The sequence below is a fragment of the Trematomus bernacchii genome, unplaced genomic scaffold (genome assembly GCF_902827165.1).
Source record: "Trematomus bernacchii unplaced genomic scaffold, fTreBer1.1, whole genome shotgun sequence".
Lineage (NCBI taxonomy): Eukaryota > Metazoa > Chordata > Actinopteri > Perciformes > Nototheniidae > Trematomus > Trematomus bernacchii.
Window position 1 is genome coordinate 6,459,475 of NW_022987828.1, and position 24,287 is coordinate 6,483,761.

Sequence of the window (24,287 nt, forward strand, 5' to 3'; positions counted from 1 at the left end):
ATTGTAAACTGTTAGCATAGGGATGGTAGCATTTAGCTTAAAGCATCTGTGTGCCTTTGAACAGTTTCACAGAGCTGTTGGCATGATGATAGACTGCATTTGGGAAGGTTAAGTTTATGATGTAAATTTGAAAGAACATGTCATTTAACCATAGTTATTGTTTACGTGTGCTTTTTGAGTAATAATGAGAAATCTCCAATTAATTAAATACTGCATTCTTAGTTAATTCCAATTCATCCTAAACAGCTTTTCCATTTTCTCATGGCTTCAAAGGGCACGTACATATGGGGGAAATGATCCTTATTTTGTGGAATTACATTTTCATTTTCAAGTTTACACTATCATTTGAACAAAGTCCTTTATGGGCTTTCATACCTGAACTGAACGGCTTCTCAAATCTTTCTACCGCACAACACTCACAACTCATTTTATATTCTGGTATCAGTGACTTACAGAAGGGGAATTTAGAGGCAGACTCCATTCATCATTATTAGTCTTTTATTCTTCCAAGGCACAGCAGATGTGTTGGCAGGGCGAGAAGCTATCAGAGTACATTCAGGGTGTAAAGACATCAAGTACACACAGAAGTTCACCCTGTTGTGAATCAGTGACTGCTACATGCTCAGTAGGGCCAAATAAAGAGGAAAATGTGGTTAACATGTAGAGCCCTGACTAACCATCACGGGGACGGCTTACTAATACTGATAAAGTGAAGAGGCTTCACTCATACACACGCATACAGATTCTCCATTTAATAGTTGAATTTACCCAGCCATTGTAAAAGTGTGCAATAAAACTTGATGAATTACTGTTGCAAATGAAATTATGTATTCATTAATCAAATTGATTGCGTTTAATATTGAGTTACCAATCATAAATTAATAGTCTGCTGTGTAATTATTCCAGACAAAAACGTACAACAAATAAAAAACACTGGCATCACTGCCTGATAATCAAATATAACGTTTTTTGTTCTTAAACCACCGGGGTTAAGTGTGTGCAGATTATGCTTCAGAGCATTTAGGATGGGACTACTGAGCTCACACATGGAGAGAAATCTAAATGCAGGAGGTTGATGGCTTTTAAAATGACTTGTTTTGATATTTGAATTTTGAATAAACTACCCAAACAGTTCAACTGTTACAGAGAGAGTAAAGAAACAAAGCACCACAATTAGTTTAAAAAAAAAAGAAGAAAATACTCTTTTTGTTTTGCTAAGAAAAAATAACAGACCTCAAAAAGTACCTCAGAAGAAAAAGTTCTGTTTTGATATTTGCAAGAACCTGAATTGTAATAGATTATATGAAGCTTACAGTCATGTAAAACAAATCCTTTGGCATTATTCACTGTTAAAGTTGAATAAAGGTTAAACAAAGAACTCAAACACACATTAAAAACATCTCAACTCACCTCTTCCTTCCCCTTACTGACATTCATGCAGCAAATATCATGTGAAAACCTCTTATCAACTGAGTGTAAACCTTCCTGCAATCAACATTAGTTATTGACAACCATACATTTTTTTAAATATACAATCATTTTTCAAACGGTATCATTTGCCTATAAGTCCTAACACTTTAATCCAGAAGACCTTTTTAGTTCTTCAAGTATAAAAATCACCGGACAGCAGTGATGATGTTTCCCCTTTGAATTATTCTTGAGTTAAGAACAGTGTTATTAACGTAAACATGAAGAGAGGAGAGCTCAGCGGCCAACACAAGACTCCACACTTTAGTGTCAAACTCAGTGTATAAAGCTCCTAGCTGAGTGTCCATTAAACAAATAATGACTGTATGTACAATAGACAATAAGAAACTCTCACTGAAAGAACTGAATTAAAAGTAAATGTCTTCTAGTAGATCAGTATCTTAATGTCATAATTTGCCTTTAGAAAATAGAAAAATGTCCATGCAAAAAATATATACCTACTCTTGTAACACAACATACCAAAAATATATATTATAAACTGTCACAGATAAGCCTACGTGATTCCACAGTTACAGATAAAGAGAGCTGGAGAGCAAAGCTGAACTCGATTGAATAAATCTGCATGGTACCTATCATCAGTTTCCTCTTTGAATAAGTGCACGTTTACTCATGATGAGTATTGCTACCTTTACCCGAGGTGTGCTATCAGAGCTAAGTTTAACAGTTTCAGTGAGCAGGTTGGATTATTGGTACCAGGGGGTCTTGCGCACCCAGCGAAGGGTGCATCCTGAATCTGTGCGGATCTTGATGGAGGCTGCTTCTGCTTCTCTGACCGTCTCCTTCACCGACTGCATCAGATTCTGGGCGTTATGCACCAACATGTCTGTGGCCTGGACAAGAATACATTTGGAATTGAAGCAGACGGTGGTGAAATGATAACACAAAATGAAGAAAGGATATTAAGAGGAAGTATTCAGCAGTGGTGCAAAGTAAGTACAATTCCTTCTGTACTGTGCTCAGGTACATGTATACAAGTGTTTTCTACCACTTTAAACCTCTACTATGCATTTATAATCCAGGAATATAATATATATGGGTCTGAAATTGACCCCATGCATCATGAGTGCTTTACATTTAGCATTAAACAGACTCTTGGGACAGAGTGGTATTGAAGTGGCACTCCATATTGTGTGAAATGTATGGAGTTTACCTGCTCTGACTCATCTTCACTAATGTTTGTTCGTCCCAGCATGGTGGCTTTGACAGTAGAGAGGATCTTCAGCTGCGTGCTGATGGTAGGGATTCGTTCACACACCTTTGAAAGGAGAAAAACATGCAAATGATTCTCTATACGACAACGTTTTTATATCTGTCTGTGCATAGATAACTAATGGGCCTACACACAAAGGCAGAGGGGCTTGAATTGTCCACATTCACCTACAAAATGTCACGATAAGAGACACATACCTACCACAAAGCGATGCAAAATAATCACAAGAAAAGGATCTTCACAAGCACAAAGACATAAAATGACATCTGTGTCTTGTTCTTGTTTGGGATACGTGGGGCCATGTATGTCGGTTCCCAGGCCCCCATTATTGTCTTGCAATCCGTCTATGTGTGTATGAGTGTCCTCACCTGCAGCAGGTTAGTTCTGATGCGTCTGTCAGTGCACTGCTTGGCCACTTCCTTAGCCAGTCTCGTCACCTCATCGGACGCTTTGGCAATGTCCTTAGCACACTGAATCAGCGCTCGTTTGTTCCCACTTCCACCACGCACCAGCCGAGACATTTCTGCCATTAGCAGAGCCATCCGCTTGGCTGCACCGATGATGTCGTTACCCTGAAGAGAGGTAGAGGAGTAGGGGGTAGAGGAGGAAGTAGTAAGAACTGTGAGAAAGATATAGGAGAGGAGCATGGCTTTGGTTAAATGGTGGGAATGCAAAGGGGACTTTTCAAAATGTTTGTGATTATCATAATGTAGGATACAGAAAATAATAATCCTGGTGCTTTGTAGGAATTCATTTCAACTACAAATGCAAAACAGCCACAATAGTTACAAGAAGAAAGCTGCATGCAGTGTCAGTGCAAGTCACCACGTATATTTGAACCTTAATGAAAGAAGGTTATTGACACATTTCTATCAATAGTTTGAAGGGAAACAGTGTTGAGGTCCTCACATCACAGCCATTGTGAGGTAAGTACATATTAGGTGATGTTCACAGTGTTGTAGCCATCAGTACGCACGCTGATACTAAGAAGCAGAAGCAAGTGTTTATACCAGGCAAGCAGGCAGTCTAATGTCAAAACTACATCACCCAGAATTCTTTGGGAAACTGTCATCCTTGGCTTCACAGGTTGGCAAGACATTGAGTGACCATGATTATAAGAGATGGACTTGTGAAGCCAGTGGCAAATGTATCCAGGTGGTGCAACAAACAAACTTGCCATTCAAACAATCCGCAACCTTTAGTGCAACCTTAGCGTAGTGTCAGCATAACAGTGTGAGTGCGATGCATTTCCATGATTCAGTGCTCAGTATTTGCACACTTATCAGCTTCTCCAGTGTTACTTTATCCTGCAGGGCGTGGATGTGTGGTGCACTTTTCTGTACGCATGCGTGGATGTGTGTGTTGGTGGTCAAACAGCTGTATGGATCCCAGCAGCGCAAAATATTGGGAACCATATAGTGCTGTAGGAGTGAGTCGTAAAACCCACAAATGAGTTAGCATTTTCTTTGCATGTGCAGATCCGTCATAACAAAGTCGATTGGTTCTTTGAGTTGTTTTTTTGTTAGAAGCCTGAAACATGGTCTGTGGTAAAACACAAGCTTATGAGATTTAACTTTTTGTTCTACAAAATAAAATACTTCGATCATACCCCACTCTTAGATTTTGTTGATTTGACATGCTGAACAAATCATGTAAACATCAAAAAACTCTTGTTTGTCACAAAGCTTAGTTTCTGCAATGATACAAAATCCAATTGGCTTTTTTATGAGAACCTGCATCATGCAAACTTCCTGTGTATCATCTTTGCAGCGCTCTATTTCCAAACACTGCCTGACCCTGTCTGGTTGTGTGTGCACTCATGTGCATGTGCGCAGACCTTGCTGGACCACTTGCGCGCCATCTGGTGGAGAGCCTGGGCAGCTGCCAGCATGGGTTGATTGACAGGCTGGTTGGAGGGCATCATCAGCAGTTCTGGCTCATAGTCATCCTCACCATCAGTAAACTCATCTTCATCATAAACCTCTCTCTCCTCTACTGCCTCCTCCTCCACAGGCTGGGTGGGGCGGAGGGGGGTGGGTTGTTGGTTGTGGGTGGAGGATCAATTGGGATGGGAAGGAAAGGTAGGGACACAAAGAAAGGGGGGACGAGGAGGAAAAGAAAAGGAGGAATGTGGAGAAAAGGGAGAAAGCCAGGGATGGCAGGAGGGAATGAAGCATGGGAAAAGGAGGCATTTAGTACAGTATGGAGGCACTGAATGGAAGAACAGAGGACAGGACTTACAGGAGGGAGGAGGGGCGAATACAAGCACTGTGGAGGAGGGGGGAGAGGTGGAGTGAAACTGCATGCGCAAGCAAAGATGGGGCAAAACATATGAAAGAGTAGATGGTGTGGGCAGGTAGCAGATGGATGACATGCCTTACTGAGCATGTGCTTAATAAAACAAGATCTCACTGTAGCCCAAACCAGTGCTTTGCATCCTTCTAATGTATTTATGAGGCTAGCAGTGTGCTGGGAATGTGCTTAGTGTGACCCAATGCCACGAAAGGTAAGAGATCCTTTGTGCCCGGTTTCCAAAGACACCTCTGATGCATAGATTATTATGGAAAAACTGTCAACTATAAAGGGGAAAAGAGTGATGAGCTTTACAAAGACAGCAAGAGGGCATTATTCCTGAATAATGAATAGTTATTTTCACAGGTTCATTGTTACTATACACAGTTCTTCCATGCAAAATACTCGACACACACATACAGGACATACACCAACAGTGACAGGAGAAAGAATACAAAGTCTACTGCAAATACAGTGTTCTTGTTATGACTTGGCTGGATTGTTTCCTCCAAATTACTGTTTTTCCTATATACTTTGTGCATGTAAGTTTGTTACAAGCATGAGCGGATGAGAGTTTCCAGTTATCCCTCTGAAGTTGGAATCGGGTCACTAATCTCCACATTTCAGCATCAAAACTCAAAATTCCAGGAAAAACTTGATTTCAGGATATTTACAGAATATGAAATGGCACCAAGTGTATTATAGCCAACACAGAAAAAAAGTGAAACCACTTCAGTCATTCCTACTAACATGACACAGGGATATTATTAACCAGCTGGTGTATTTTACCCAGAACTGTATGTAAGAAATTAGACATGTTTGATGGAGTGGATGTGTTAACTTTGATCCATGTTTATGTGAACTGACCTTGCTGGACCACTTGCGGGCCTCGTCGTGCAGCTGCCGGGCGGCCACCATCATGGGCTCGCTGAGCACCTCCCCAACCTTCTGCTCTGGGAACTCCTCGTCCTTCTCCTCCGGAGGCGGGGGCCGAGGGGGGGGCACTTCGCCCTCTGGCAAGGGCGGCTTAGGTGGCGCCTGCTCATCACTCACCTGGAAAAAAAAAAGGATAGTTTATTTTTGGTAGTCACACACACTGTATGTTGTCGATTAGATGTAGTTTGGGAACAAATGAAAAAGTGACATTTGCAACATGCAGTGGTTGTACCAATGAAGAAGAAAGGTTTACACATAACATCTGGTTAAAGTTTCAGGCCTGTTTGAACTCTTATCACATTTAAATGCAGTTGCTATAAGCTCCTTAGTCTTTGCCATTTCTTATTTCAAAATGAAAGCCCCTGATCAACCGGTTAAACATTTAAATTGAAAGTATTTCTCTACTATAGTAAATATTATATAATTTATGTAATTTTCCAGGAAAATATTAGTGGCAACACCCACCCTCCCATTTTCAATTACACCTGAGGGCTACCCACTCTAATGGGTGTCCTGCTCTAGGACACAGAGCAGCTCCACTGGAGCAGCTGGCAGTTCAAGGTCACTACCAGAGAGGATGAAAAATGACTTTCTCCCTCTGTTTAAAGGGATAGCTCCTTTTTTGAAGAGGGGTTATGCGAGTACTTTTCGTAGTCAGTGTATTACCAACAGTAGACTGCGGTCGGCAGGCCCCTTTGGTGTTTTAAAGGGTTAGTTCATATTGTGTTGGAAAGTTATGTGTCATTTAAGGTTTACTGTGCATAAAAGGAAATGCGTGTGTTTGAATGTGCTTACATGGAGCTGGTCCAGGTCAGGTGGGGGAGGAGGGAAGTCGGGCTCCTGAGGTTGGAAGGCTTCTCTAACTTTTCCGACTGCAGCCAGGATCCTCAGACAAGAGTCCAAATATGCCTTTTGCAGAGCTGTGGAGGAACAGGTGCAGCGTAGTAGAGTGAATAAGCCTGAAATACAGTATCTTGAACATGTGTTTGCATAGTGCACGGCTGTACCTTTATCTTGTATGTTCCCAGCCACGGCTTTAGCATCCATCACCATGGGAGAGATGGTGTGTGAGAGGATGTCTGATGCGTTTTTCACCGTATCTCTGAACCGCGGATCCTCAGAGTTTTCCACTTCCCTCTTAGCCACCAACAGGACCCTATTGGCTCGTCTTGCTATGCTTGTTGCCCCGGCAACAAGCATTTGGGGCTGAACATTCGCCATGGCAACTCGGCACTTGTCGATGTCTTTCTTTATAGCCTCCTCAGAAGCATCCAACAGAGATTTGGTGTCGATGGCCTCGTCAACCAGACCTGAGGGCACGGAAACACCCAAGTTTAATACGTTTGTTTAACTGTTTTAAAGGTATTATTATTTATATATTTTTGTGAAGAAATTTGAGATGCTGTTCTTTGAAAAATGCTATAAAAATAAACCTTATTTAATACTTGCCACTTACTTACTTACTTTGGAATCTACACTTTTTATTATTTAAATAACACAAGAAATGTTAAGAAAATCCTCACCAGTGAGTTTCTCTACATTGTCAATCCACTGATTCTTCATGGTGTCAAAGTGCTCGTATGCGGCTTTATTCCCAGGATTTTTCAACAAGATCACAGCAGCCGTGGTCACCTGGACATCAACAAACATGTCAGACAGTGTAGGAAAGACACTGAACATGGTTTACCCAGTGTTTGCAATCGTGCATATCAGTGACAGAAAAAACAAAAATAGCACCTGTGGTGTGAGATCCCTGGCATGTTTCACAGCAGCATGTATCCCCTCTACTGTACTCTTATTGGCTGATCCCACAGCAGCAGCCTTCTCTGCGGTCGCCCCCAGACGGCCTGCATGGGCCTCAAAGTTCCCTGCACGCTCTTCAAAAACCTACAACAAACATTCATATTGCTTTAGAATTCTCTAACCATCCTCTTTCTTTGGATTTGTATTCTTTACACACCTAACAGCACAGATTTTCTAACGCTACAGACCTCCTCTCTGTTAGGGGCCTCAGGGGGAGCAGTTGCAGCCACAGCCAGCAGTTTGATAGGGGTGGTGGTGTCACTGAAAACGTCCGATACCTCCTGGGTCATCACCTCCTGCATGTGCCGCCTCAGGTCCTAGTAGAAGCAAAGTGTTAAATCCGTCCTCTAGGTGGAGCTCTGAGCCAGTACTTTGAGCACAGAACATCCATGCATCATCGTGTATACACTACTCCATGTTTGTATGGATGCAGCATTCAATGTAAATATTCTATATGTCTTCTACATCATTTAACCCACAATTCCCGTATTTTGTATATTTAGTAACTTTACATTTGTACATTCATTTTCTAAATAACCTCTGTGGGTTTGACCACTGATACTCTGTGGTAGTAAATGTGTGTGTTTGTGGGACCGTTGAGCTACCTTGAGGCTGTCCTGCAGTTGTGCGGCAGTAGCTCGTGCATGCGGAGCCTCAGCCTCGCCCCTGCCAGCCATGTCTGCCAAATTTGTCATTAGACCTTCTGTTCTGTCGCAGCGTCCAATCATATCCTGCCGGTACGGGCCTATCAAGCCTCCTGCCAGCCTCTTTCCTTCTCCCACCATCCCTCTGATCGCTGCCTGACCTGGGGAGTGACACAGGACACAAGTCATTCTCACATCACATCTGGATACACTCCAGTGTCTTTAATACAAATAATTACACATCCTTATATAGACATGAACCATCTCTGAATGGAAGCACAGTGTTTTCGTAAATGTTGGTAACATGGTCTCATAAATTCTAAAAATACAAGGGGTGAGAAATGACTTCTGTGTATTAGGGAAGTTGCCATAGTGTCTACGAATGTGATGTGATTAATATCTATAGTGTTATAGTGGTAATATCCTCTAAGCAAGCATATAGTGGGCGGGTACCTGTGTTCCACTGTAGTATCTCACACTCTGCTCCCATAGGGAAGCATGGGAGGAAATAGGAAACAAGCAAATGAAGAAACAGGGATACAGCAACAGGCATCAAACAAAACGTTAAAAGCGACACAATTCTTCCTAAATGACTAAATAAGTTAGTCATTCGGTGACTCACTGCGGGCATTTAAGGAAATGACATCAATCACCAACACAGTCATTTCTGTACCACATTTAGAAATGTTTTAAAATGGCTGCTGAATGATGAAAACGTGAGAATGTGTGTCTTCCTCATGGACCTTAAACACCTCACATCTTTCATGATCCCATAACTGCTCAGAGGCTGACAAAAGGCATGGAAGGTCGGAGCGTTTATTTTTGAACTACTAAATCAGCCCTCCCTGGAGCCGTCATCCAACCCCACTCACCTACTCCTCTGTCTTCCACTCCGGGGTTGCTCACCCAGCGGAGGGCCTGCTCCATCTTGCCCTCCAGGGTGACATCAGGTTTGGCCGGTCTCATGTTGGCCACAGCGCGGTTGGTTTTGGACTGCAAGTTCAGCAGCGCTGCTCCGATCTGCTTTGCCATTACACGGGCCTCCGGGCTGTCCCCTTTACCCCTGAGAGAGTAACAGATAGAGATGATTAAAGGGAAAACCTCCATTTGTAAAAGCCATGTGGTGCAGAAATACATCGGGGAGACACTACAGGGTATAACACTGTTTTTTACAGCCCAGGCTTTAATAAGTATTTTTTATGACAAGCAGAAAGAAATTCACCCATGGTCCGCAATATTTATTATGCTGTTCACCTGTAGTGTCTCCCCTTAAATACAGACTTCAAACCTGACAAATGTCGCATCATACCCCTGTTTTACACCGCCTTAAAGGAAAATACTGTCAAAGGTTGATGCCACCTTTTGTCAACATACATTTTCTATTAGTGTAACCAGAAATGATGATAAAGAGTTCATACAAATTCTGATCTAGGTCTATATTTCTGCTACAACAGCTCCAAGTAATTTATTGTGAGTGTTTCATTAATGACAGATCTAAGGCCAGTTTTACAGTTTATTAGTGCAGTCAGTGTACTAGAGCAGCCACATCTATCTCCTTTGAGAGTCACGATCCATAGCTGTTGTGTTGATCTCGGTAACAGCTGGCTCATTTAATTTGCTTGTCATGTTTATCTCAGTTTTCCTTGTATGGTCAATACACGCAGTGGATCTGGAGTACAGAAAATACATTTGTAATAGTGACTCATCCCGCTGTGATGGAACTAAAGTACCATTAACGGTTAAAAACCAAATGACCTGGCCATCAGACTGCATTTTAATTGTATTTCGAATAGGAAATTCTGTGGCACAACCTTAAATTGAGTTGTATTTTCCTTGTTTGACCCCGATACTGTTACTGACCCTCCACCAAAATACCAAAGACCCATCTGTCCCGCAACATATTCAAACAGAAACCTTATTGTAGGACTCATGCCTATGGTCGACAGGCAACAACATATTTTCCAGGCAGGTAGAATATGCCATCTATTGATGACATGACGTTGCTGTTTAAACCTAGAAAAACAGGGTCTAAAAATTAAATAGAGTCACAACACATCATTGGTCGTGCATGTGTCAGAAGAAGGAAATCGTACTGTCTGCGTAGCTCCACCAGTCTGGCGGTGAGGCCTGCGATCTCGCTGATGGAGCGCAGGATGTCGTCCCTCTCTTTGGGGTCTTCACAGAGATCGGCGATGCGTTTGGCTTCTGCGAGTAGCGCTCTGATGTTCTCCTCCCCCTCAGGACCGCCGTTAGGATCAGCCAGCCAGGCCTACAAAGGTAAATATATGGCTTAGTTCTAATCTGATGGAATATGAAACATAAATCTGTATCTTCATGGCTGGGAAAGGTTTGCCTAACATTGTATATGTAGCCTTTAGCTGACTCACACTAGCTTACAACCTTAAATTATTTACAGAAATGTCCTACAAACTAAGGATTAACAGGTATTGATGATATTGACATTGAATTTTGAGAAGAAAAAAAAGAAGGAAATATGGATATCAAAATGATAATATACATATGATACAGATGTGTTGGCAGATTATTTATCAGGTAATATGGTTGCCTTTTTCACTATCCATTAGGGTGATTGTTCTTTTTGTGCACAGTTGTGGTTACAGACTTTTTCTCCACCTTCATGCACTCACATTAGTTTGTAATACATTTGTCAACAAAAGAGACGAAACGTACAATAAACAAAGTTAAAGGTCAATTTAAGTGAAGATTTTGTGTAGTGAAAAACTGATATTGGGACAGCCCTAAATCAAATAGAACAAATGGGACAGAAAATAGGATACAGGGAGGAGGGAGGGTTTGCATGGATTACTATTGCTGTTGCTGTTTAATCTGACCTGTGCAGCGTCCAGCCTCCTGGCTATGGACTGCTTGGCATTGATTAGAGCCTCCAGTCTACGAGCAGCATTGTCCACTTTGCCGAATAACAAGTCCAAGCCCTGCGAGCACTGGCCTGCACGCTGCACACACCCCGGGGTCGGGCCCTGTCCTCTGTCATAAAGGAAAAACACACAAGTTGCAAAATGACATGAAGACAAGGAAATAAATATAACAGTTTAATTGACAGTCCCTTTTAATGACACACTACCTGGCTCGTAGATCTGCAACCTGGTCACTCATTTGTCCCAGAGCCTTACTGGTTGCCAGTATATCTTTCCTCTCCTTTCCGGCACAAAGCTCTCCCACCTTGCCAGCTTCATCCAGAATCACACGCAGGGCGACCTCACCGGGGTCTCCTGGGGACAACGACACACCACAGGATGGATCACATTGTGGAAAAACATAAACAACATTACGTTTTGTAGCAAAGAGCAGAAAAGGTCCCGCTACCTGGTTGTCCATGGGGGTCTTTGAGCCAGCCTTTAGCTTGTGCCATCTTTGACTCAATCAAAGCCAAATATCTCTTCAAAGCCTCCATATCCTGAGGGGAGAGAGGAAAGTAGCTCTGTCAAAACATACCAAGACACAGCTTCACATTACGGGATACTGTAAATAAAGAGTTCCCAGGAATAACTTTGGACGTTTTTATTTATACATTTTGTATCAATAATCGTGCTAGAAACAAATAATAATGAATCACAAACAAATGTTTACTGTGTTAAGCATTGCAGCCAAATGTATCTACTTAATTGTGGGCTCTCTACCTGGCAATCCAAAAAGCTCAAATTATCTTTAAAGCAGTACAAAATAAACTATCTATCTTGAATAATTAGGGTCAATAATTTGCACTCATCCCTATTGGTTCCAGTCATTTGATTGGCCTAATACATCGTGACATTTGATTGGCTAAATACACCAATTTAAAGGAGATATTTAAGCGAGGATAACCATCTCATACAGTAGCTAACCACAAAATATTAGGTAAAGAGAAAAAAATCTGTTTTCGAACTCAGAGGGGACGGAACCGCTTAAGTGGAAATGTTCAATACACCTCATCTATTATGGATGTGTCTGGACACCAAGCAGCTTATTCTATAATTCATGACCTGAGTGGAGGAAGAGTCCTAGTGAGCCTGCTGTTACCGCACACACTGACAGTAAGTGCTAATCACAACTCATACACAGGGTATGTCAACAGCACAACACACACACAAGCACACAAACAGACAGATCATCATCTGAAAGCTGTGTGCAGAGAAACATGCAGGGTTACAGGTTAGACTAGGGAAACACATCTCAACTCTATCAGTAAATGATCTTGTGGCACAATGTCTAACTCATGTGCCAAAAATAAACATTTCAGAGAGACTTAATCTGCATCTTATTTACTACTGACAGCTCTACCACACAGTTACACAAACATTAGCAGCACAAGAAGAAAAACACCATGACAGGTTTATTTTCTAAAGCAGTTCTTCTTAAAAAACATATTTGCTTATAATTGTCATCTGTTTCAAGCCATTTGACTCAAATGGACAATTCAAGACAAACAGATGCACAAAGGGACAATATAACGGTCAGTGGATTAAAACACATGACACACTTATTGTTCAATCCAAGCATGACAGATACATATTTAAGCATAAGGAAATACTTCCTCCACTCTCTCACAGACACACATGCATGCTGGAAACTGCAGAGCTGGAGAGAAACAGGCTTACCTTCTACAGGGAGGAAAAGAATGGAGGAGAAAGGTAAAGAAAGAAAAGAAAAAGAAAAACCAAGAGTTATACTAACGAGCCAAAAGAAAAAGTGGAGACAGAAAGTGAAGAGTGATTCTTTTTTGACTCTGCAGAACAGAGGGATGTGTGGATAGAGTGTGTGGCTATGTGTGTGCAAACAGGCACTCAAAAGCAAAAGTGATTTTCTGATTCAGGTCTGGGAGGATTTTTAGTATGTTTTTGGGGTTAGGGGTATACAATTAAGAACATCTGAGTTTGTGCAAACCAGGTTGTACCTTATTGGCCCAGGCGTCTTCATCCCATGTAGTGAGCTGTAAGACTCTTATGATCTCGTGGATTTCAGCGCTCATCTTTTCAAAGGTAAATCTCCGGTTCATCTCTGCCTCTTCAACACCGGCACCGCGACTGGTCTTAGTTGATACAAAAATCTTAATAGCTGAAGACAGAAACATTTATGTATTTGTTATTACATATGACACCAGAAATGTCAAAATATTATACAAAAAGAAAACTACCATCAGAAAATGTAACATTGTTTATAATAATTTAAATACTTTACAGCTGAATTCATCCTTTGTCGTTAAAGAGGTTTAAAATGCGACTGCCGAATTATCTGCAGTTATATTTAAACCACTGAATAAGGCAGTTTCACGTTTTAATGTGAAAATGTTACATTTGACCCCTTATCTGCTTCAACAAAAACATTTCACAATTTGGGATCAATTAAAGTATATCTTATCTTTATCTCTTATCTTAAAGTTATAGAGTGGTTTTGTGATCTTGCAAGACAAAGCTACATGTCCAAACTTTCTGACTTTACAGCCACAGAATAAGGGAGTTTTTGAATAAACATTTGTAAGAGTGTTTCTCTCCTCTGCTGGTGCAGTATACAAAGCAGCTAGTGGGCGATGTAGTCTGTCCCCAGCAACTAAAGACTGTAATTATCAGCGTTGCTATAACAACAGTTTCATGCTCAGTGAACCTTGCTGTCGTTTGCACACACACACACACACACACACACACACACACACACACACACACACACACACACACACACACACACACACACACACACACACACACACACACACACACACACACACACACACACACACACACACACACACACACACACACACACACACACACACACACACACACACACACACACACACACACACACACACACACACACACACACACACACACACACACACACACACACACACACACACACACACACACCTGATATTAGAACCGGCAGCAGCTCTTTGACAGTGCCCATGGAGTTGACGAGCATCTGTCTGTGTTCTTGGTGCGTCAGCTCCTGCTGCCTCTCCTCAATCATCTTTGACATTTTGGTCATCCCTGTGGAAAAATAAAATGTGGATTTATTGTCCGATGAACATCAGAGGTTACTTAAATCAAACCAACAAGAAGGTAGAAAGCAGCAAGAGGTCGTGACCTTGGGTTTGTTAGCGTTAGCATCCCAACAATCAGACTCGGAGGGCATCCCGCAGGTTATTCACCCCCTGAGTAGCTCTACCACGTCTACACAGATCGTTACTTCACAAACGACTGACCTCGTACATTGACAGCATCAATCAAGTGTGGGAAAACCTCTGCATCAGATTGCCTCCAGCTCATTATGCCACAGTGCTTTGACAACACAATTGACCTTTTACCTCTGATGATAAATAGCCTGTTTATATCTCTTGCCAATGAAAAGATCTTTAATTACGGCATCTCAGTGTCAGAGGAGCGGCCAGTAGTTAATTTTGTTTTTCCTCATGAGGGATTGATCTTTAACCAACAGAATAAAATAATACAAAGGTTAATTGTGCTATGAATTGACAAAAAATTGGGTCCAAGTCCTGTCCTGTCTTGTCCTGTATTGATTTGTCTTTCTAACAATCACAAACCAATAGAAAAATACGCGAAAACATTAAGCAGTTTTCATTTTATAAATGCCAATATACTCGTGATTTTCATACATGACTGAAAACTAAATGGGATTTACAGCGCAACCTATTTTTCACCGTTGCTTATACTCATTTTTAATGTCCAGTAATAATCTTGATTATTCTTTTGTTGATTACAAATTCCTACAATGTTTATCCCCAAACACATTTGTGGATAGTTGCTCTGTGATTCTCAGTTTTAGTGATGCCACATGAAACTTCACCCATTTGTGACATTTTTATAGTAGTCCATCTGAGTAGCAGCTTGAAGGCAGTTCTTTATTAAAAAAAAGAAAATAAATAAAGCTCCTGCTGACCTGGTCCCAGGTTCTTGGTGTAAGTGATGAGGTCCTCCATGGTCTCCACCACCTCAGCTACCGTCAGATACTCTAGGATCCCTTTACACACCCGAATGATCTTACGCACCTAAGACACAAAACAACACGCATAATCAAAAGCAGATCATGTATTCAGGCGTAAACAGGGCCTGATAATGATGATAAGATACAAACTTCTTTATAATATTAAGGACAAAATTCTGTGTGTGCATGAGGTTTTTTTAGACATCTTAGTTTTCCTGTTCTTTGTGTGGTCTCTTTGTATGTTGTGTGTGTGTTCAGTCTTGTGATGTACGTCTTGTGACTGTGTGAAGTTGCTCTTTTAAAAATGAGGCTAGTGATGAGCCATGGCGAGCATAATCACGTGCCCAATGTGATTCCACTTAAAACACACAGACACACACACAAATACACACCATACAGGCTGGTATATATCCATATACTCACACACACAGAACCAGACACACACGCAAACACACATCCTGAGTTATGACAGAGGAAAGTCATTTGATCTCAGTGATTAGATCTTGCTGCATTTTAGACTCCATTACTATCTTGCTCTGAGCTGAGTTCCTCCTTCCTCTGTGCAGCTATATAAAGCTTTATTTCCCTGAAAGTAAGAGTGATTCCAGGTCACACGCATGAGTTTAAAGGACACGCACGCACACACACACACGCACACGCACACGCACACGCACACACACACACACACACACACACACACACACCACACACACACACACACACACACACACACACACACACACACACACACACACACACACACACACACACACACACACACACACACACACACACACACACACACACACACACACACACACACACACACACACACACACACACACACACACACACACACCTCTGCTTCATCAAAGGTAAGGAGCAGGTCTGACGTCCCGGACAGGATCCCTCTGGATCCATCGATCAGGTAATCTCGAGCGGGCACAGAGTAGGGATCGGCCTTTAGCATCTGAGCCGCCTGGACCAGCTTAGAGCTCGAGTTCTCCACCCTGAAAATACACAGGCCGGCTTAAGACATTTAGCAAACGTAGGAATTTATCGCCTTGTAAATCAAATCTCATGTCTAGCAAAGAAAACCATCTGCCACTCCTCAGAAGCTGCCCTCCTTGTAACAAGAGATGGTTAACAAGGTGCACATATAGACAAGTGCAACGAGTTAGAAGAGATTTTTCTATTTATTAATGCATTTTAAATGTTGTGTCAGCCATGTAAATAGCAATGACAAAGAGTTGATGTCCTGCAATCCAATCTGGGATTCAGGGTGCAGTGTGTTTCCAATAATCTAACATATTTGTATTTATATCTGCTGATGCTCATCAACAATAGTAAAATGCTTAACATTTCGGGCTAAGCTATTCCTTAGAGATCAATGATTATCTTAACCTGAGGATGGATTTTAAGAGCACTAGCACAAAGCCCTCCTCTTTCTGACCCCCATTGGTCAGGGTATCGATGGCTGCTGGTTCATCTATATTTAGTCTGGTTCACATTCCCACACGCCCCTTTCTAAGCCCCGTGAGTGAAATGTATGGTGTAGTGTCCCCGTGTATGTGCGAATGGGCCTGAGAGAGCAGTGTGTGGACCTGCTGGAGGTCTGGAAGCTTTTTATTTTTCATATATGAAAACTGAGCAACAATAGAAAAGGAAAAAACGGAGCGTAGGCCTACAAATTAAAGATATCAAACAAACAGAAAAAACATGAACATACACAAAACTGCAACACATACTGCAAGCCAGATGTCTGGGTCGGAGTATTGCTGAGTAGAAGCTCTCGGCTGGCACACTGAGTTCATGTCAGCTCTTTGGATGCAAGCTGGAAAACAACAAACAGCCTCTCAGCGGCCGGGATGCAGGGAGTCCGGCCTCGGCTTTAGAAGAGGCTCTTTGTTGCAGCCGGGAACACAGCCACGTTTCCTGACATTAAATCGTCTGGAATCCTCTTTTTAATAACTTCTCTGTCTACTGAGATAAAGTGGATACTTTTCTATGATTTGGTCACTGGGTATTTCTGTGAGTGAGGGGGAGGCATATCAAGAAACAAGTTGTTTTCTGGCACAGTGCTTTAGAGACACACTTACTTGATGAACGCAGGAGGCATGTCTCTCTTCATCACCTGGTCCTCGGTGGTTTGAACCGTCTCCTTCCCCACCTGCAACACACACACAGATGGACCGTTTATTTTATTATCATTAGCTGCAGAGAGAGAGGAAATACTATTTAAGTGAGTGCTATTAATAGTCCGTGGGGTGAACGAGTGTGTATCAATTCACACGTATTTCAACCATGTGTGCATGTCATTTCTCTCAAGGTTCGAGGTGAGGCAGCCCGGGCTCAGGTTGACTCCGGGTTCTGTTATTCTGCGTGAGGGCACATCAGGGGAAATACTTTTTATGCAGCTTGACTGGAAGTCTGTATGGTCATCAGTAGCACATAAACAATACCAAAGATGTTTGCTAGGAGGGTAATAACTTCCACAATAAATCAGGCACAAATGATATCTGAGACCTGGTAAATAAGCTCTCTCTTTTAAACTGAAGTAATTGAACTTGAGCGTCCTCGCTGTGAGTATTGATTTTTCTATTAGAGTTCCTTGAATTTTTCCTTTCGGTCAATGCCGAACAGTGTTTTCTTCCTGAGAAATGTTCGAACTAAAATGTTGACATTTTCATGCCCTCAAATGTATTGAAACACATTGGGTTCCTCGACTACTTTTTTCTGTAGATTTAGTTGTACACTCCGACAGTACTTTGTAAGTAAAACAATGCTTTGAGTCCGGTTTTTTGTTGCAGTTAAACATTTCAGTGTCGCTGACAAAAAAAGACCAACTTCTCATGTTAATGTAAAAGTAAGGCATGAGTATTTTTCCTCCATATTCTATTTATTGTTTGCCTGTTTTGTCATAGAAATGGCACAACGCATCCATCCATCCATCCATCCATCTATCCATCCATCCATCCCCACACACATTACTCTTTTCATCTGCAGATGATGGTGATGCAGTTGTCTGTCCGAAAAACCAAATGTCTCTAAAACACAGGCTCTCAAACACAAAATACAACCTATTACACTCACAAGCATACGCCCGCACACACACTTGAGATGCAATTACAGTGAGATGATGACATCGGCCTATTGCTGCTGCGTCGATGAAAGCCAGTTAATAGACTTTCTGGCTCCAGAGACTGAGGAGGCAGCCATCATGCAGCACAACACAGATTCACCTTCACAACACTGCACCTTTTCATCTTTCTGTAACTAATGTAGGCAACACAAAAAACTCTTACTTTAAAAGGACCAAACTCAGATTTTTAAGCAGGAACTTAAACTAAACACCAGAAAACCTTTACTGTAATCTATATTTCTATATCAAACTAAAGTGAAGATACGAACAACAGCAATGACAGTGCTTAAATAATTTCCTTTTAACCAATATAAATTAAAATTATACGATTGCATTCTACTCTTTTCACCCTCACAATATTAACAATTCTTTTTAGATTTATGTCTGTGGGATCCTTTATGTCTGGCAATGATGTCTGAATGAATGTTCACAAACAAAGTAAGATTACAGTGATTGCAGCCGGGTGAATTTCCTTGTATAATAAACGTTGTGAGCTCCCGACTCTAAACAGAGAGGAATGCAGCTCTACAAGAAGATCTGCTGAAACCCTCCGGACTCGCAGTCACATCAGGTGACGGCACAAAGTGCTGCGTGAGTTTCCTGTAAACAGCAAAGCCTGAATCAATAAGTGCATAAATATTTAATGAGAAGTTAAGTGTTTTGCTGTACAGACTGTAAGTGTGATGTATGTGTGAGTGTGTACATCATGAAAGCTGTGAATGCCTCAGCAGACAGCTGTCAATCAAAGCTGACACAATCGGTTAGCCCATCAGAGACCCTCAGGCATCAGCTCTAATGAAGATTCAGCTTTCACACTCTCTTACTAATCAATTATAATTGGATTTGTATTTTATATGGAATAACAGACCAGTCCAATAAAAGACACAAGTTAACACAATTAAGTAATCAAGGAGGAACACACCCCCAAATAAAGAAAATCAAGTAAAGCTTTTATGAATTTTCTAAATAATGAATGATTTCAAATGTTGACTGTGAAGTATTAGATTACAACGTTTTGTAATGACTTTTGGGAGAAGACAACATTACGGAATTGCAGTGTTAAGGAATCGGAAAAAAGTAAAATATGGACATAATGTAAGACAGTGTTAGCCTAATAACATTGACATTTGCAATAACTGGATTAATTGCGATAAATATCCAGATATACTCATTTCTGCGCTTTTGCTTCTTTCAATAAGGGAGTGAATACATCACTCTGTTTAGCTTTTTGTTTGTCTTCACCAACTCGGGTCGTAAAACACAAGGAACATTCTGTCAAAAAAAGAAAGAACGTTTTCATAACTAAACATTTCAGAACTTGATAACAAAATTAAAATGGATACCATTCTGCTAAAAGCCAGGAGTAGATTTAAGATGGACTGAGAAGCTGAGGGCCAGAAACTGAAGAGCCATCACCGGTCTGCCAATGAGCAACAAGAGATGGCTCATATTTACATGGGAGAGCAAGACGAGGACAGTTAGTGTGTGTGTGTGGTGTGTGTCTGTGTGCAGTATGTGTGTGTATCGAGGGGGGGGGCTATGATGCTAGGCAGAGTCTGGTCTGAAGACGCAGGAGACACTTTCCCTCCCTCACAGGGTGCCGGTGTCTGACTAAAAATGTCTTGTTCTCCTCGTCTTGCTCCCCTCCTCTTCTTTCCTCATTCTGCATCACACCGTGCAACAGTTTCAGTCAACAATCTTCCTCCTCGCATCTCTGCCTCTCTTTCTCTCTCCAGTGTGTGGTTACTTCACTCAACGGTAAATCTATTTATTCCTTACTCCCCCTCCCCCAGACATACTCAGGATCTATGTTGACTCCTTCAGGAGCAGATAGTTCCCAAACACTGAGGCAGCGCTCTGTCATTAGCACAACTTCGGCAAGTTTACGCTTTAAACCAAACACACCAGCCGCATCCTTCAGATCTGAAGTTCAAGTAGTGTCGAAACCCACCACAACCTCTGACAGATTGAGACTGACACCATCTTATGTGTGTGTCTAAGTGTCTCCGTGACCTAGATTTTAAGTACCCCCCATAGCTAGCCCACCCTGGACGCGGTTAACGGTGTAATTGTATCAGTGTGTGCATTGGGACTCTTGTGATGCTGGCATGTTGCTGCTGTATACAGTGTTATATCTTAGCTCAAACTGCGCAAGTGTAGGAATGAATCATCTTTCTAAAATAAAGCATGTGCTCATTTGTGTGTATTTGAGCTTTAGGTGCCTTTTACATCCAATTAAGTTGATCTACCCAGCAACCAACCGGTGCTGATTTTACAAGCTCTGATCTCAAGCACCTTTTGTGCTCCCTTTCAACACTTTCTTGTCACCCACTTTGTAACTCTCACTACTTTATCAGTGGACTTCACAACTACTTATGATCTCCTCTGTATCGGCGTTTAGCTGTGCTCTTATCTAGAGTGTTAATGGCAACTGTATTTGCAAGAAAAATAAGAAATCTGAGGAGAGTTATCAGCATTTTTTACTTTAAAGCATTTTACTTTTCCTCTATTGTGGCAATACTGGTATCCCTCAATATTCTCCTCTGTCTGACACAATTGAGTGTCACTGTGTCCTCAACCCTTTTCTCTCCCTGTAGCCTTGCATCTTCATCATATGAGACCCGCCGAAGTGCCTTAGGGTGCTTTTAGCCTCCTTCTGCTCACTGTCCAAAAGGATCAGCTGAATGGAAAGGAGATGGAAAGAGAGAGATGGAGAGGTGTGCCCGGCAGCAAATGGATGTCAAGGACCGGATGGTATCGGTAAAAGGGAGATTTTCTAAACCAAACCCAATAGCCCTTTTCATTATCAGTTAATGAGATATTTATCAACTTGATCTTGAGTGTCCTTGCAAAGGGAAGCAGAAGCATTCTAAACTTTGTCCAGACAGCTATACAATAAAAGAGGCCTTATTCCCTGTGCAATTTAACAAAGCAAACAATGTGAAATGTACTTTATTGCCGTGATAAATGCGACCCAATATGAATTTGCATAATCAAAATGTTTTCTCACTGCAAAAACCCTCTAAAGTACACTTTCACTGGCTGAATATTATATATACAACAGCTAAAACTAAATATTTTTTAACAAGTCAGCGAGCGGTTTAGTCCTTTCCCAACAAGAAATCATGTTTCCCCTGTTAATACGATTTCAAACTTTTTCCCCAAAAAGTAGCCAACAGAGGGGGGCAGTACGAGAGGGGCCACACTAAGGTGATTCAGAACAATAAACACTTACATTTAGATGAGAGTAAGATACATCCGTCCTGATGCTCAACACAGAAGTATAAAGCTTCAAAAAAGGAGTGTATAGTCTTTAGTCTGACACACAACCTGCATTAACAGTTTTCCTGATAAGTCTGCTCCATCAACTATGGTCTCCTACGTAAGGTACATTTAAAATCAGAATGACATGAAACCAGCTTCTTTTCCTGATAATTGAGGCATAAACGGGAGAATGTTTCCTTCTGTATGTGGCCGATTTCTTCTAAGTGATTGAGGCCTGGTTGCCCCTGCATCAATAACAATGACCCGGATCGGCATTAATGATGTGGCCCGTATTGATTTTTCCAGTCAGTGCATGCCGAAGAGACATCCTCTGACCTAAGCTTGACTCTTTCTTTACAAAATTACATATTAGATTCAAGAAGACCGAAAATAAACCAGACAGAGAAGGTGAAATGGGTAAAGCAGAGGGGTCAAGGTTGGGTTGGGAGAGAACCGGGAGTGAAGGAGTTAATATGAAAGGGGGATGGGAGTCTGATAAATGACCCCAGAGAATATATATTATTTATGAGTTTAACAATGGGCTGAGGTTCTTAATGGTATTGTTCTATAACTGCAAATTCTGCTATAATCTAACTCAGTCCATGGCACAAGTGACATTTCCCTCTCTTCTGATTACACAGTGTGTGTGTGTGTGTGTGTGTGTGTGTGTGTGTGTGTGTGTGTGTGTGTGTGTGTGTGTGTGTGTGTGTGTGTGTGTGTGTGTGGGTGAAAGAGAGAGAGAGAGAGAGAGAGAGAGAAACAGCATCCTGTTAATTGAATCAGAACTCGTTCCTTCCGCCCCACAAACTTCATTGAGCTCATCTGATTACCAATATGGACAGAGTTTGACATTATTGTGTGTGTCTCTGTCAGACACGCACACAAAAACTACTGCAGGAGCTCGTGAAACACGCACGAGCGTCAGCTGGCTGTGTGTGTGGTAGTTTTATATCACTTTGATGGCGAGCAAAGATCAAGATGGGATTGCAATAAATCTGTGAAAGCCATATATAAACGCACTGATCCATGTGCAGTGCAAGGTAGTTTGATGACCTATAGGGCTCATTTATAATTAATTAAATAAAAGCCTAAGTCACAGTTGGTGTCCACACATGTAGATTTTGAACTTTGGATTATAAATGCCACTGGATGCAGACACTTTTTGGACTGAAGCTTTCAGTGAATTGACGCCCTGGTTCCAGCTCGGGACTCACCCGTACAAGGTTGCTGACCGCCGCCTGCACCGCGGCCACCGGCACCGTCAGATCCGGGATGGCTTTACCGTCCACCTCCCCCTCCTCGTGCATGATGACCAGGTGGGAGATCTGCTGGGCCACCGGCTCCAGGATACTCTCAATGGTCTTGGTGTGAAACACCGGCATCGTGAACGACTTTTACCGCAGCCCCGACAGAAGAAAGGCGGCTGGTGGTTCCAGCACTGAAGATCCCCCTCTCTCCTCTCCTCTCCTTCCCTCTCCTTCCCTCTCCTCTCCTCACCGACACCGACAGGAGGACAAATCCCGAGTTCTCAGTCCAGCGTCTCTCCTCCCAGGGTGCACCGTCTCCTCTGGTGAGCACCTCGGATAAGGCTGGACTCAGACGGTCGGTGTCCTCCTGTGGGAGCGACCCAAATCGTGACAGAAGGAATCACCGCCCTTCGCCCAATCACAGTCAAGGAATACAGCTGCCAAGCGGGTTGGTGCGCACTGACGCTTTCCCTGCACGCACACGCACGCATACACATTAAACACACACACTGCAAGTGAAAGCGCTTCCCAAATTACGTCATGCATGTCAGTGGCCCCAAAAATGATGGGAAAAGACTGTGATTCCAAGAGGTGTTAGGAGGCTACAACAGGACACGGTTGTAAACCTGATCCGTGTTTGGAGGGTGCTTTGAAGCTCAGCTCCACATGCAAGATAGACCTACACTGGAGGTGAGATCAGGTGGTGCAGCATGATGTTGAAGATAACTGGTGGAGAGTGTTGTGTTTTTATGAAGCTACAAAGTTTCACCTGACATAGATCTGTGTTCATTAAAAGGTGGGTCAGGAGTTCATGTCTCCAGGCCTAAATGTCCAGGTCTAAATAAAGACCAAGGATTCAACTGGCTGCTGCTGCTGCTGAGAGAAGGAGTGTGTCCAGCAGAAGGATTCTCACAGATCCTGCTCCTCACCTACACACTGCTACACCTGCTTCCTCACTTTGACACAGAGGAACCTTGATGAACAGCTGTCCTACTGGTTTAACACCCACCTGACAGGTTGCACATTAAATCGTGTTGCATTAAAGAGAAATAATCAGATCTAACAATAACTTATGGGTGTTTGAATATGTGTTAGGGAAATTTGAGACCCCCCCCTTGCAGTAAAAAAGAGTGGTATTTTTTACTGTGTCCATTGAAAAGTACCCTAATTTGGGTGTAGCCAAGCGGCTGCTATCCAAACCAGAGAGACTGGACACTCTGGTCCGCCTTGTCAGAAAATACCCTGTTATTCCTCTCCTTTTCATTCTGCCTGTCTCCTCTCCTCTTGTTTTTTGTTGTGTT

The 24,287-nt window shown here is 42.1% G+C and overlaps 1 protein-coding gene across 7 annotated transcripts; it reads right to left on the reverse strand.

The window, feature by feature from the left end:
• Nucleotides 1–480: 480 nt before the first annotated feature.
• LOC117499454 (vinculin-like) lies at nt 481–23,380 on the reverse strand. 7 transcript variants are annotated; one of them, XM_034151838.1, is made up of 24 exons: nt 22,954–23,380; nt 17,433–17,503; nt 16,193–16,343; nt 15,289–15,397; nt 14,256–14,378; nt 13,286–13,446; nt 12,990–12,992; nt 11,719–11,809; nt 11,477–11,624; nt 11,226–11,379; nt 10,467–10,642; nt 10,288–10,386; nt 9,246–9,436; nt 8,335–8,534; nt 7,918–8,046; nt 7,664–7,813; nt 7,450–7,558; nt 6,934–7,236; nt 6,722–6,846; nt 5,858–6,043; nt 4,536–4,712; nt 3,067–3,270; nt 2,639–2,743; nt 481–2,318 (listed from the first exon to the last, which is right to left on the reverse strand). In XM_034151838.1, exons 1-24 carry the CDS (start codon nt 23,119–23,121, stop codon nt 2,172–2,174), a joined length of 3,480 nt encoding a protein of 1,159 aa, XP_034007729.1. In that variant the 5' UTR covers nt 23,122–23,380; the 3' UTR covers nt 481–2,171. The 7 variants fall into 7 exon arrangements, with proteins under 7 accessions (XP_034007729.1, XP_034007730.1, XP_034007733.1 ...); XM_034151839.1 differs by lacking the exon at nt 12,990–12,992; XM_034151842.1 differs by lacking the exon at nt 4,536–4,712.
• Nucleotides 23,381–24,287: the final 907 nt, after the last annotated feature.

Coding starts and splice junctions, on each gene's coding strand:
- LOC117499454 (XM_034151838.1), bottom strand. CDS start 23,121: ATGCCGGTGTTTCACACCAAGACCATTGAGAGTATCCTGGAGCCGGTG. Junction 15,398..16,192: donor TTACCTTTGATGAAGCAGAG/GTGTGTGTGTGT, acceptor TTTGTGTCTTAG/GTGCGTAAGATCATTCGGGT. Junction 6,044..6,721: donor CTGACCTGGACCAGCTCCAT/GTAAGCACATTC, acceptor TTTTTTTTCCAG/GTGAGTGATGAGCAGGCGCC.